The 12,762-nt window shown below is 49.3% G+C and overlaps 1 protein-coding gene across 1 annotated transcript; it reads right to left on the bottom strand.

The window, feature by feature from the left end:
* Positions 1-4,703: 4,703 nt before the first annotated feature.
* Positions 4,704-12,476, bottom strand: LOC149359831 (uncharacterized). Its single transcript, XM_089571941.1, has 2 exons — positions 7,876-12,476; positions 4,704-4,929 (listed from the first exon to the last, which is right to left on the bottom strand). Exons 1-2 carry the CDS (start codon positions 8,154-8,156, stop codon positions 4,875-4,877), a joined length of 336 nt encoding a protein of 111 aa, XP_089428067.1. The 5' UTR covers positions 8,157-12,476; the 3' UTR covers positions 4,704-4,874.
* Positions 12,477-12,762: the final 286 nt, after the last annotated feature.

Genomic DNA, 12,762 nt, shown 5'->3' with positions numbered 1-12,762 from the left:
GCGGTATAGAGTATATTCTAGGCACTATATCCGCGGACACCCGAAACGCGCCGTACGGGAAGGGAGCAAGGTGGGAGTGAAAGAAGAGAGAAAGAAGTGCCATAGTGGGGGTCTCAGGAATAATTTCGACCACCTGAGGATCTTTAACGTGCACTGACATCGCACACAACGCGGGCGCCTTTCGCGTTTCGCCTCCATCGAAACGAGGCCGCGTTTCGTCGAATAAAAAAACGCTAGAAGGCGAAACGCAAAAAGGCGCCTGCAGAACTTGAATTCAGAGGTGGAAGGTTGGATAAATGGTTTGGTTTTGTTTATGGGGTTCGTAGTGGAGGGCTCCGGAAATTTCGGCCACCTGGGGTTCTCTAACGTGCACTGACGTTGCACAGTACACGGGCCTCTAGAATTTCTCCTTCAAAGAAATTCAACCGCCGCGGCCGGAATCGAACCCGCGTCTTTCAGCCTTAATACAAGGGTGAAAGGCGCAAGACAAGGAACAGAGGAATAATAAAAAAAATGCCGACGATTACGTTACTTCCTAATGCGAAATTTGAGCGCAGATCATCAGATGTTTTAGCTTTTCGATTGATTGAGGCAAAGAATTCGAGCAAGACGTGTGTACAATTACAGAAAACTTTTTATTTTTCACACATATTCCTTCTTCAAGAAACACTCTACTAACAGTTCTTGCCATGAAGGAAGCTTTGTGGTAGGAGCAATGGATGGCTATATGCTCGACTTGCTGCACCAATGCCTGGTTCTCAAAGACGAGGTCTATGCAAGTATTTCACGAGGTTGTCACAGCCGTGGGAGGTGTCACGAGCGAGAGGAACGGGTTGTTCTCCCGCATAAGTGGTAAGAAATGCTTGTGTCTTTATATCTAGGTTAAAGTCACCATCCACCCTGCCGCCCTGGCAGGTGGCAGTTAATGGTTGATCGCGAGAGTGCGCTCACCTGTTGTCAGCGCTAACGCATGCAGCCCACATGTGTCTCTTTTTACCCCACGTATACCCATAAGCGCGATTCAGGCGTCCACTGACCCAGGTGCGCACTCCCTTTCCTTAAAATGGCACAACGTTGTCAATTCCATAGCAAGCAGCGTACATCTGTCACTACCGCCACGTAGCTTAAAGCACGATTGAGGTGTCCACTGTTCCAAGTGGACCGTTATGTGCCTTTCCTTCCAAGCTCCCGCTCCATTGGTTTCGCAGCCTAAAGCGCGACTAAGCGCGACTTCTCGGGATTTTTCGTGGATTTGCTGCTCACAGTTAACGCTCTTGTTGGTGGCTATTTATTAATTATAAAAAAATAAAAATAAAAATAGAAGGAACAGGTGTTGCTAGGCGCGGCATCTGCCGTCGAAACCTGAAGCACCTGAGCTGCGGCTAGCGGGAATAAGAGGACAGCGAGAGGAAGGAAGGAAAGGAGGGGGGGGGGGAGCGATAGAAGAAACCATAGGGATAGGGCAGCAATATACACTATGTACAAATACAGTACATTAGCCAACGATATTTCAGATATGAATGAAAAAATTGTTTTTTTGAGGAAAGAAAATGGCGCAGTATCTAGGGTCATTTCTTTAATCTACACCAGCTACACCAGTGTAGCGAAGCTTCATTGGAGGTACTGGACATTTGCTACACTGGTGTAACTGGTGTAGGTTAAAGAAATGGCCCTTCTGTCTCACCAACTGCGCCGTAAAGAAAGAGATAAAGGAGGGAGTGGTGGTGATGGGTTTGGTTTGGTTGGTTTATGGGGTTTTAACGTCCCAAAGCGACTAAGGCTATGAGAGACGCCGTAGTGGAGGGCTCCGGAAATTTCGACACCACCTGGGGTTCTTAACGTGCACTGACATCGCACAGTACACGGGCCTCGAATTTCTCGTCCAAAGGAATTCAGCCGCCGCGGCCGGGATCGAACCCGCGTCTTTCGGGCCAGCAGCCGAGCACCATAGCCACTGAGCCACCGCGGCGGCTGGTGGTGATGGGGGTGTAACACTTTTATTAGAACATCCTTTCTGTTAGGCGTTCAGAACGTCTTGAAAGGTGGAAGTGAGAGAAGAAAGGAACAAATAGATGCCATAGTGGAGGGCTCCGGGATAATTTCGACCACCTGGCGAGCTTTAACGTGCACTGACATCGCACAGCACACGGGCGCCTTTTGCGTTCCGCCTCGCCGAACAAACTGTCCTACTAAACCAGCTATCACTTGTATTTTTTCTGTGGATCACATCGTGATGAAATAAACAAATATTTAAGCTTCACAACGCCCTTTTCTGCAGCTCCAGTATTTTTTTTTGTACTTCGACTTGTTCGGTTTCATCAGCTGTAACATTTTTTTAAGTAATAGACATTTTGGGCCGCAAAACGGCTATTTCTTATTTCCTTGCAGCATGTTTTTATTACAAAACAACAAAATGGTATATTTTTTACAATATATTTAATATCTAAAGAAAATACTTCTACCATACAAAAATACATGGTCCGAATCAATTAGAAAGCCAGAATCCTTGCAAATGTCACTTAAAATGTGTGTAGTGTTTCTTAAAAATTTGCATTATCAGTTACCGAGCTTTGCCCTGTTTCATGCCTTTTCGAAATGTGCACACTGCGCTAAACATGAGAATAAATTTTGTTCTGCGAAAATATTTTAGGTTTAGGTTATTAATATCGCGATAAGTTGTAATGAATACTTTTTAACAAATCCGTGAAGGTCAAGCGCAACGTCTAGATGTTTGTCGTGGAATAACCCTGAGTCAGAGTTGTTCTTAGCGCTCACAAAGACGACGCACTAAAGGGCAAGGAAGATAGCACATGGCGCTACTTACAACTGTTTTGTCCGGGAAGAAGCAGGTCAATACATAACCCCGCCCCCTTGAAAAAAAAAAATTCAGGGGCACTTTGGCTCTCTAAAGTGCTGCAAGGCGAAAGCGTTTCCTGGCCACTGTTTGTTTTTATATACTTTTTTTTAAAGCATGAAATGCTTTTAGCTCCCGTTGTCGGCAGTGGGGTGACGTCACGCCGAGACCGAGAGCCAACATCCGGGCACTGAATTCCACTCATCCGGGCACTGAAACGAGAACATGCGGGAACCGTACGAGATTTAACGAGATTTAACGAGACACTCTAAGCCCTCCTACAGGACCGGCATACAAGCGCCGGTAGCTTCGCGCCGAACGGGTGGTGGCGTTCCTCCCTTCCTGTACAGTGCTGTTCGGGTGTCCACCGAGATGATAGAGAATTACTGCGCCATTTCCTTTCCTCAAAAAGCGTTGCGTTCAAAGGGCAAGGCATCGCGCCGAACAGGTGGTGGCGTTCCTCCCTTCCAGTACGGTGCGGTTCGGGTGTCCACCGAGATGACAGAGAATTACTGCGCCATTTCCTTTCCTCAAAAAGCGTCGCGTTCGATGGGCATCGCGCCGAACGGGTGGTGGCGTTCCGTGGACTGCCTGGCAGCGATACAACACGCTGTCGCGTTCCACTCCTAAAGGCGAAGCTTAAGCGTAATTAATTAGCAGTTAATTAGTATTTTGTCATTAATCAGAAATTAGTCACCAATTAGTAATTTGTTATTACTTCCTCATCAATTCTGTGCGACGTAATCCAGTGGTGACGTAATCCAGTGTCACATCGGCAAAGTGGTGCGGAAAACGCTTTCGCCTCTACGCACTTAAGACAGTTTCGAACGCGCTGCATATACATTCTTGTCAGGCCTGCGTCTCGTCATGTCCGCGTACGCTTATGCATCGTTCTGCATTTCATCCTTACCCTACTCTCGGTTACGGGGGAGGGACAGATTTGTTTTTTTTTTATGGGGTTTAACATCCCAAAGCGGCTCAGCGTATGAGGGACGCCGTATTGAAGGGCTCCGGAAATTTCGACAACTTTAACGTGCACTGACACCGCCCTTTACGGGGCGGTTCGGGTGTCCACCGAGATGGCAGAGAATTACTGCGCCATTTCCTTTCCTCAAAAAACCTTGCGTTCAAATGGCAAGGCATCGCGCTGAACGGGTGGTGGCGTTCCTCCTTTCCTGTACGGTGCGGTTCGGGTGTCCACCGAGATGACATTAGGCCCGTAAACATTTCATGCTTACTCTACTCTCGTTTACGGGAGAGGCAGAGATTTTTTTTTATGGGGTTTAACATCCCAAAGCGGCTCAGCGTATGAGGGACGCCGTATTGAAGGGCTCCGGAAATTTCGACAACTTTAACGTGCACTGACACCGCACAGTACATGGACCTCCAAATTTCGCCTCCATAGAAATTCGACCGCCGTGGCTGGGATCGAACCCGCGTCTTTTGGGTCAGCGGCCGTGCGCCACAACCACTGAGCCACCGCGGCGGACACACATAGCCTAAGTAGCTTTTGGACGTTCAACACCCCTGAATCAAATGAAATCAACAGGTGGTAGTTAGTTTCCGGATAGGCCAAGCGAAATACCCAGCAGGCCTTTGCGAGAAGTCTCAAGCCACAGCAAGTAGTATTGAGCCATAAACCACTCGAGGCTAGCAAGGCTGCTTTCTTAGAGTTGTATGCCTGACGTAACCAAGGCGGCTATGCTTTTTAGACGCTCGACGAAGACTCTACGGTAAAGCGATTACTGAGTTTCCAGGCCACCGACTCGATGGCACAGTCGAACAGTGCGTCTTCGACAAGGTTGATAACAGACAGATGGTGGTGTTGTTTCCAGCCATATCATACAAATCGGTAGAAATTCGCTTTAATATCAGTTGACGGACGATTAAATCGTCGCCGCGTACTTCCTGCATGCCCCTTTGTCCCAGCCAGAGAGAAAAGGTAGGCTGGCGTGGCCTACACAGGAGCGTTGGAGACTGTCTTGGCGGAAGCTTCTATGCCGCGTACGCATCCATTGCATTAGGCTTCGTTCTGATCCAGGCCAGCTCGCTTGGCAAAGGACCAATCCGCGTTCCTGCGCATGCAAAAAAAAGACAAGGTGTTTACTTCCACATATGAAAAAGGCTTTGAAACGGCATAATTTATACTAACGCATGTTTCAGAAAAAAAATAGTTTTTAGTTTAGTTTACAGGGTTCAACGTCCCAAAGCAACTTGGGCTGTGAGGGACGCCGTAGTGAAGGGCTCCGGAAATTTCGACCACCTGGGGTTCTTTAACGTGCACTGACATCGCAGAGTGCACGGCCCTCTAGAATTTCGTCTCCATCGAAATTCGACCGCCTACACACATGCTATGGGATGCATGGTCACAGGCTCGGGGTGTTTCGACCATGTAAATTTTTAAAGCGAAAGCCTTACTGGCCTAGTCAACACACCAAGGTCATCGGCGCCGAATTTGACCTTTAAGTGGTGGCGTGGCAGCCACGTGACATACCACGTCACTTCTTGCCCGGCCGGGAGCTTTGGCTCTCGGCGAACGGGTGTCACATCGAACACAACCAGCGTTTCACTGAACGCATCAAAGTGCACCGGCATTCGTGCAGAACCCACTTTCATGCCGTGCGCATGTGATGCCGCGTCTGTAGGAGGAATTAAAAAAAAAGCAATGCAAAACATGAGTTCGTCTTTATGAGCCTAACCAGGCTTAAACCACAGCGCAACCAAGCATAACAAAACCTTTCGCAGCCGCCGCGGTGGCTCAGTGGTTATGGTGCTCGGCTGCTGACACGAAAGACGCGGGTCCGATCCCGGTCGCGGCGGTTTAATTTCTTTGGAGGAGAAATTCTAGAGGCCCGTGTGCTGTGCGATGTCAGTGCACGTTAAAGAACCCCAGGTGGTCGAAATTTCCGGAGCCCTCCACTACGGCGTCTCTCATAGCCTTAGTTGCTTTGGGACATTAAACCCCACCAACCAACCAAAACCTTTCGCTTGCAGATAACCACGCTTAGCTGAACTAAACTGCAACCATTTTTAATGTGCATGAATATCTCACTATAAACGGCGATGAGCAGCGATTGCATTATTCATACTTCAAAACGCGGTGACTTTGCTAAGATTCGAAACTACTCACTGGAGGTGCGCCGGAGAAGTTCATTTAACATTTTAAAGCAATGGTTGCCACATTGCGGCTGCTGCGCCAGCCTCTTAGGGCTGGATCAGAGCAAGAATACCTCTATACATTTGTGTTTTGAGCGGCACGGGTGATTGGAAAGGCACCCTCGTAGGTAGAGTTCAACTGTAAAATCAGACCCTCACACAAAGCATAGAACACAGTCATGATTATAAAACTCGCCATTTTTTGTGCGACGCCCTTCTACGTGTATGATTTAATTGGTTTTTTGGGAAAGGAAATGGCGCAGTAACTATCTCACATATCTCGGTGGACACTTGAACAACGCCATAAGGGAAAGGATAAAGGGGGTACTGAAAGGAAGGAAAGAGGAGGTGCCGTAGTGGAGGTCTCCGGAATAATTTCGACCACCTAGGGGACTTTCAACGTGCACTGACATCGCACAGCACACGGGCGCCTTTTGCGTTTCACCTCCATGGAAACGCTGCTGCCGCGGTCGGGTTCGAACCCAGGTACTCCGGCTCAATAGCCGAGCGTCCTAACCACTGAGCCATCACGGCGGGTATAGTTTTCGAGACGGCTGTTCGTCGGATACCTTGGTTAAGAGGCAAAGAAGCGCAACGAACACAGACGACAGAAAGAAGGGCAACACACGAGCTGACTTCGCACTCCTTCACAAGCCTTCATACACCTCCGGACTGAAGCTTTGGCACATCTTTAAAGCGGAAGCCCGAAGGCAAGTCCGTCCCCACAAAACCTAACCAAACCAAGCCAAATTGTCCTACATCGCTCGGATGCGTTCTGGTGTCCCACGAAGGTCACGCAGCAACTACAGCGAAGCAGGTTATAAAAGAATTTGATTGGTTTGGTTTATTGGGGTTTAACGTCCAAAAGCAACTCAGGCTATGAGGGACGCCGTAGTGAAGGGCTCCGGAAATTTCGTCCACCTGGGGTTCTTTAACGTGCACTGACATCGCACAGTACACCGGCCGCTAGAATTTCTCCTCCAAAGAAATTCCAGCCGCCGCGGCCGGGATCGAATCCGCGTCTTTCGAGTCAGCAGCCGAGCGCCATAACCACTGAGCCACCGCTGCGGGGCTAGGAGGACGCTTACGCTGCCTTTAGGAGTAGTTGGTTGGTGTATGGGGTTTAACGTCCCAAAACAACTCGGGCTGTGAGAGACGCCGTAGTGAAGGGCTACGGAAATTTGGACCACCTGGGGTTCTTTAACGTGCACTGACATCGCACCGTACACGGGCCTCTAGAATTTCGCCTCCATCGAAATTCGAACGCCGCCGCCGGGATCGAACCCGCGTCTTTCGGGTCAGAAGCCGAGTACCATAACCACTGAGCCACCGCTGCGGCCCTTTAGGAATGGAAAGCGATAGCGTGTGTCAGCGCTGCCACGGCGGATGCGTTTCGATGGAGGCGAAACGCCGCGGTGGCTCGGTGGTTATGGCGCTCGGCTGCTGACCTGAAAGACGCGGGTTCGATCCCTGCCACGGCGGTTGAATTTCGATGGAGGCGAAATTCTAGAGGCCCGTGTACTGTGCGGCGTCAGTGCACGTTAAAGAACCCCTGGTGGTCGAAATTTCCGGACCCCTTCACTACGGCGTCCCTCATAGCCTGAGTCTGGGGTGGTAAACCCCCACAAACCAAACGCAGACACCGGTGTGCTCTGCGATGTCAGTGCAACCTTCTGCGCATCACGTGAGCAAATGACCTGCAATAGAGCACTTCGTTGCTTCCCCTAGCTTATTTCTTACAGCGTATAAGGGCGCGAGCTTCCAGCGCGTTCCTAACGCCTCAGTACAGGTCGTTCCCCCGTTACTGCACGGACAATGTGGGCAACTCAAGCAGCCCATGTAAGCTAGAAATGTATCATCAATACCTGCGAGGGGATCCGAGCATGTGCGTATTGAACCGGCGGCTCCTGGTCCTGGTATGAAGCAGCACAGGCAGCAGCTTGGGCGTCTCCGTGGAGGGCCGCGTTCTGGGCGAGCAGCTCGCCGAGTTGCACCGTCTCGCCCAGACTGAGCAGCTGCAGGCCAGGGCGCCGCTGTGGGTGTACAAAGCGCCTGCCGCCGGCTGCCCCATACAGGCTGCCCCCGGCTCGGAGTCCGAGGTGTTCGATGTGCAGCTGCTGCGGGAGCTCGCCCAGTTGTCAGCCATGGCGACGTGGACCGCGTCTCCTGTGCGTCTGGCCCCGCTGTCTCTGCCGCCAGTGCTGCTGCTTCTGATGCACCGCGCGCAACGTTACTAGAACCCACTCTAGTAACGTTGCCGCGCGCCGCGTTCGGAATGCAAAGCGCTGCACGTGCGCTTGATGTTGATGATGATGATGATGATGCCCTCATGCTTAATGGCACGCACCCGGTGAGGTATTGACCAGGGTGGATAGCGGAGACAAACGCACTCATGTGCTAGGAGTGGAGTATGGGTAATTTTGGCACTTAAAGCTAGAATTTGTACGAAAAAATACGGAAAAGAAAAAGCAGAGCGCTTTAGCGCCCGACGTCCTTTCTTTCTTTTATGCGTAGCATATTGCAATCACTCAGTTCAGCCCTTGGGCGTGGCCGCGCAGCCACCAAACCCACGGGGTTTGGTGACGTGACGTCACCAAACCATGTGAAAAAAAAACAAAAAAAAAAAGAAAAAGGAAAAAGGGAAAAAAAGGAGAAAAAAAAGGACGGCTAAGCATGGTGGCGGTTGCCACCGCCTCGTTTCAAAGGGGGCGCTCCTATCCATCCATCCATCCATCCATCCATCCATCCATCCATCCATCCATCCATCCATACGTCACGGAGGAAAAGGCTGCTGAGAAAATCGAGTGCCGCCAAGCAATACCTCGCGCAAAAAGACCGCGCAATATGCAACGCATTCTTGGCTTAACCAAGCTAAGCATGGGCATCTTTTTTATGCGAAGCATACTACTTTAGCTACCACTTCAGCCCTTCACCCTGGTTATGCGCCTCCAAATCACGTGATACATGACGTCACACCACGTGACACGATGACGTCACGACAGTAGAGAAACGGGTGGCCCACCTCGCGCCGTCGCTGTGGTTGTGCGCCTCCAAATCACGTGACACGATGATGCCACACCACATGACACGATGACGTCACGGCAGTGGAGAAACGGGGCCCACCTCGCGCCGTCGCTGTGGTTGTGCGCCTCCAAATTACGCGACACGATGATGCTTCGCATTCTCCAGGCTTAACCAAGTTAAGCCTCAGCCATTTTAGTTATTGGAGGTAGATTTCTTTTTTTTTTTTGGTGCCAAATTATGTTTGTTTTTGATTGGTTTTTGAGGAAAGGAAATGGCGCAGTAATTGTCTCATCTCCGCGGACACCCGAACCGCGCCGTACGGGAAGGGAGCAAGGTGGGAGTGAAAGAAGAGAGAAAGAAGTGCCATAGTGGGGGTCTCAGGAATAATTTCGACCACATGGGGATCTTTAACGTGCACTGACATCGCACACAACACGGGCGCCTTTCGCGTTTCGCCTCCATCGAAACGCGGCCGCGTTTCGTCGAATCAGAAAACGCTAGGAGGCGAAACGCAAAAAGGCGCCTGCAGAACTTGAATTCAGAGGTAGAAGGTTGGATAAATGGTTTGGTTTGGTTTATGGGGTTTAACGTCCCAAAGCGACTAAGGCTATGAGAGACGCCGTAGTGGAGGGCTCCGGAAATTTCGACCACCTGGGGTTCTTTAACGTGCACTGACATCGCACAGTACACGGGCCTCTAGAATTTCTCCTCCAAAGAAATTCAACCGCCGCGGCCGGAATCGAACCCGCGTCTTTCAGCCTTAATACAAGGGTGTAAGGTGCAAGACAAGGAACAGAGGAATAATAAAAAAATGCCGACGATTACGTTACTTCCTAATGCGAAATTTGAGCGCAGTTCATCAGATGTTTCAGCTTTTCGATTGATTGAGGCAAAGAATTCGAGCAAGACGTGTGTACAATTACAGAAACCTTTTTATTTTTCACACATATTTCTTCTTCAAGAAACACTCCACTAACAGTTCTTGTCATGAAGGAAGCTTTGTGGTCGGAGCAATGGATGGCTATATGCTCGACTTGCTGCACCAATGCCTGGTTCTCAAAGACGAGGTCTATGCAAGTATTTCACGAGGTTGTCACAGCCGTGGGAGGTGTCACGAGCGAGAGGAACGGGTTGTTCTCCCGCATAAGTGGTAAGAAATGCTTGTGTCTTTATATCTAGGTTAAAGTCACCATCCACCCTGCCGCCCTGGCAGGTGGCAGTTAATGGTTGATCGCGAGAGTTCGCTCACCTGTTGTCAGCGCTAACGCATGCAGCCCACATGTGTCTCTTTTTACCCCACGTACCCATAAGCGCGATTCAGGCGTCCACTGACCCAGGGAGCCAGTTATGCGCACTCCCTTTCCTTAAAATGCCACAACGTTGTCAATTCCATAGCATGCAGCGTACATCTGTCACTACCGCCACGTAGCTTAAAGCACGATTGAGGTGTCCACTGTTCCAAGAGGACCGTTATATGCCTTTCCTTCCAAGCTCCCGCTCCATTGGTTTCGCAGCCTAAAGCGCGACTTCTCGGGATTTTTCGCGGATTTTCTGCTCACAGTTAACGCTCTTGTTGTTAGTGGCTATTTATTAGTAATAGAAAAATAAAAATAAAAATAGAAGGAACAGGTGTTGCTAGCCGCGGCATCTTCCGTCGAAACCTGGAGCACCTGAGCTGCGGCTAGCGGGAATAAAAGGACAGGGAAAGGGAAAGAAAGGAGGGGGGGGGGGGGGGAGCGATAGAAGAAACCATAGGGATAGGGCAGCAATATACACTATGTACAAATACAGTACATTAGCCAACGATATTTCAGATATGAATGAAAAAATTGCTTTTTGAGGAAAGAAAATGGCGCAGTATCTGTCTCACCAACCGCGCCGTAAAGAAAGAGATATTGGATTGAATTAAAAACATCCTTTCTGTTAGGCGTTCAGAACGTCTTGAAAGGTGGGAGTGAGAGAAGAAAAGAACAAATCGATGCCATAGTGGAGGGCTCCGGAATGATTTCGACCACCTGGCGAGCTTTATAACGTGCACTGACATCGCACAGCACACGGGCGCCTTTTAAGGCGGAAGCCTTTAATGTCTCATCGTTGTAAGCAGCAGTTGTCGACAGAAAATGTCACGCTTTTCAATTTGTGGAAACGGTCGTGACGTCACAGTGCGCGAATTTCAAACGGGGCCAATTGTACTTTGGCTAGTAACCATGCAACCAATTGAAGGGATCGTATAGTGATGCTCCAATTAAGTGGGACTGAGATTAGTTAATTACTTAATTATCCAATTAGCCTAATTAGCTTTATTAGTCAGGCCATATAAATAAATAAAACCGATTAAGAAATTGGTCGAGCTCAGGAATCGAACCCCGGTCTTCGGCGTGAGAGACGAGCATGCTATCCACTCCGCCATGCCAGCTCGATGGTTTGGAATGAACAAAGGCGCGTCTAGTGAATGCGGTGTCTTCACTCACTCTCATCCTCCTCCATTCCCTTCCCGCGAGGTTTAGGTGTCCACCGACAAATGAGAGACAGATACATTTCCTTTCCTTAAAAACAAATTTACTGACGAGCAAGGCGTAGAACCGAATGGGCGTAGGCGTTCTATGGACTCCTTGGCAGCGTTGCAAGACGCTGTCGCGTTCCACTCTTAGGGGCATCTGTGACCACACTTTAGGTCAAAAAAGTGCCCCCCTGAATTTTGTGAGACAGTTACTGCGTAATTTCCTTTCCTCAAATACAATTTTCATTTTCTTCATTACGGTTCCTCTTTATCTTCTTTCGCTCCCACTTCCTCCCTTCCTCTACGGTGCGGTTCAGGTGTCCAGCGAGATGACAGAGAATTACTGCGCCATTTCCTTTCCTCAAAAAGCGTTGCGTTCAAAGGGCAAGGCATCGCGCCGAACGGGTGGTGGCGTTCCGTGGACTCCCTGGCAGCGCTACAACGCGCTGTCGCGTTCCACTCCTAAAGGCGGAGCTTAAGCGTCATTAATTAGCAGTTAATTGGTATTCAGGCATTAATCAGTAATTAACAATTAATTAGTGATTTGCCATCACTTAGTAATTGGTACTCAATTATATGTGACGCCACCAGTGCCACAGAAACAGCGAAGGTGGTGCGGAAAACGCTTCCGCCTCTACCCACTTTAGACAGTCAAAGTGCCGCCTGAATTTTTTCTGTGGATCAGATCGTGATGAAATAAACAAATATTTATGCTTCACAACGCCCTTTTCTGCAGCTCCAGTATTTTTTTCTGTACTTCGACTTGTTCGGTTTCATCAGCTGTAAATTTTTTTAGGGCGGAGACCGAGTCTCGTGCTGCAGCACCCAACAGAGAAATGCAACAGCGGCTGAGGAGGTAGCCATTGCTCAAGGCGTTGTGAAGTATTAGATACTTTTATGCGAATCATATTACAAAAAAAATGGCTGAGGCTTAGCTAAGGTTAAGCCTAGTCAGATGCGAAGCATATTGATGGCTAGGCTTGGTAATACATGGCTTTCGTTGGTTGAATACTTGGTCATTTTAATACAACCACTAGTACAATACAACGTATGGCTGCGCTCGGGTGGATGCCAATGAGTAATTACTCCCTTATTACAAATCTACTCCACCTTGGGGGTTTCCCCTAAACATTTGACCAACGATGCCAATGAGTAATTACTCCCTTATTACAAATCTACTCCACCTTGGGGGTTTCCCCTAAACATTTGACCAACACAGTTCCCACTT

The sequence above is a fragment of the Amblyomma mixtum genome, chromosome 2 (assembly GCF_055824585.1).
Source record: "Amblyomma mixtum isolate Tamu chromosome 2, ASM5582458v1, whole genome shotgun sequence".
Classification (NCBI taxonomy): Eukaryota; Metazoa; Arthropoda; class Arachnida; order Ixodida; family Ixodidae; genus Amblyomma; species Amblyomma mixtum.
This window is presented reverse-complemented; position numbering and strand designations above follow the sequence as displayed.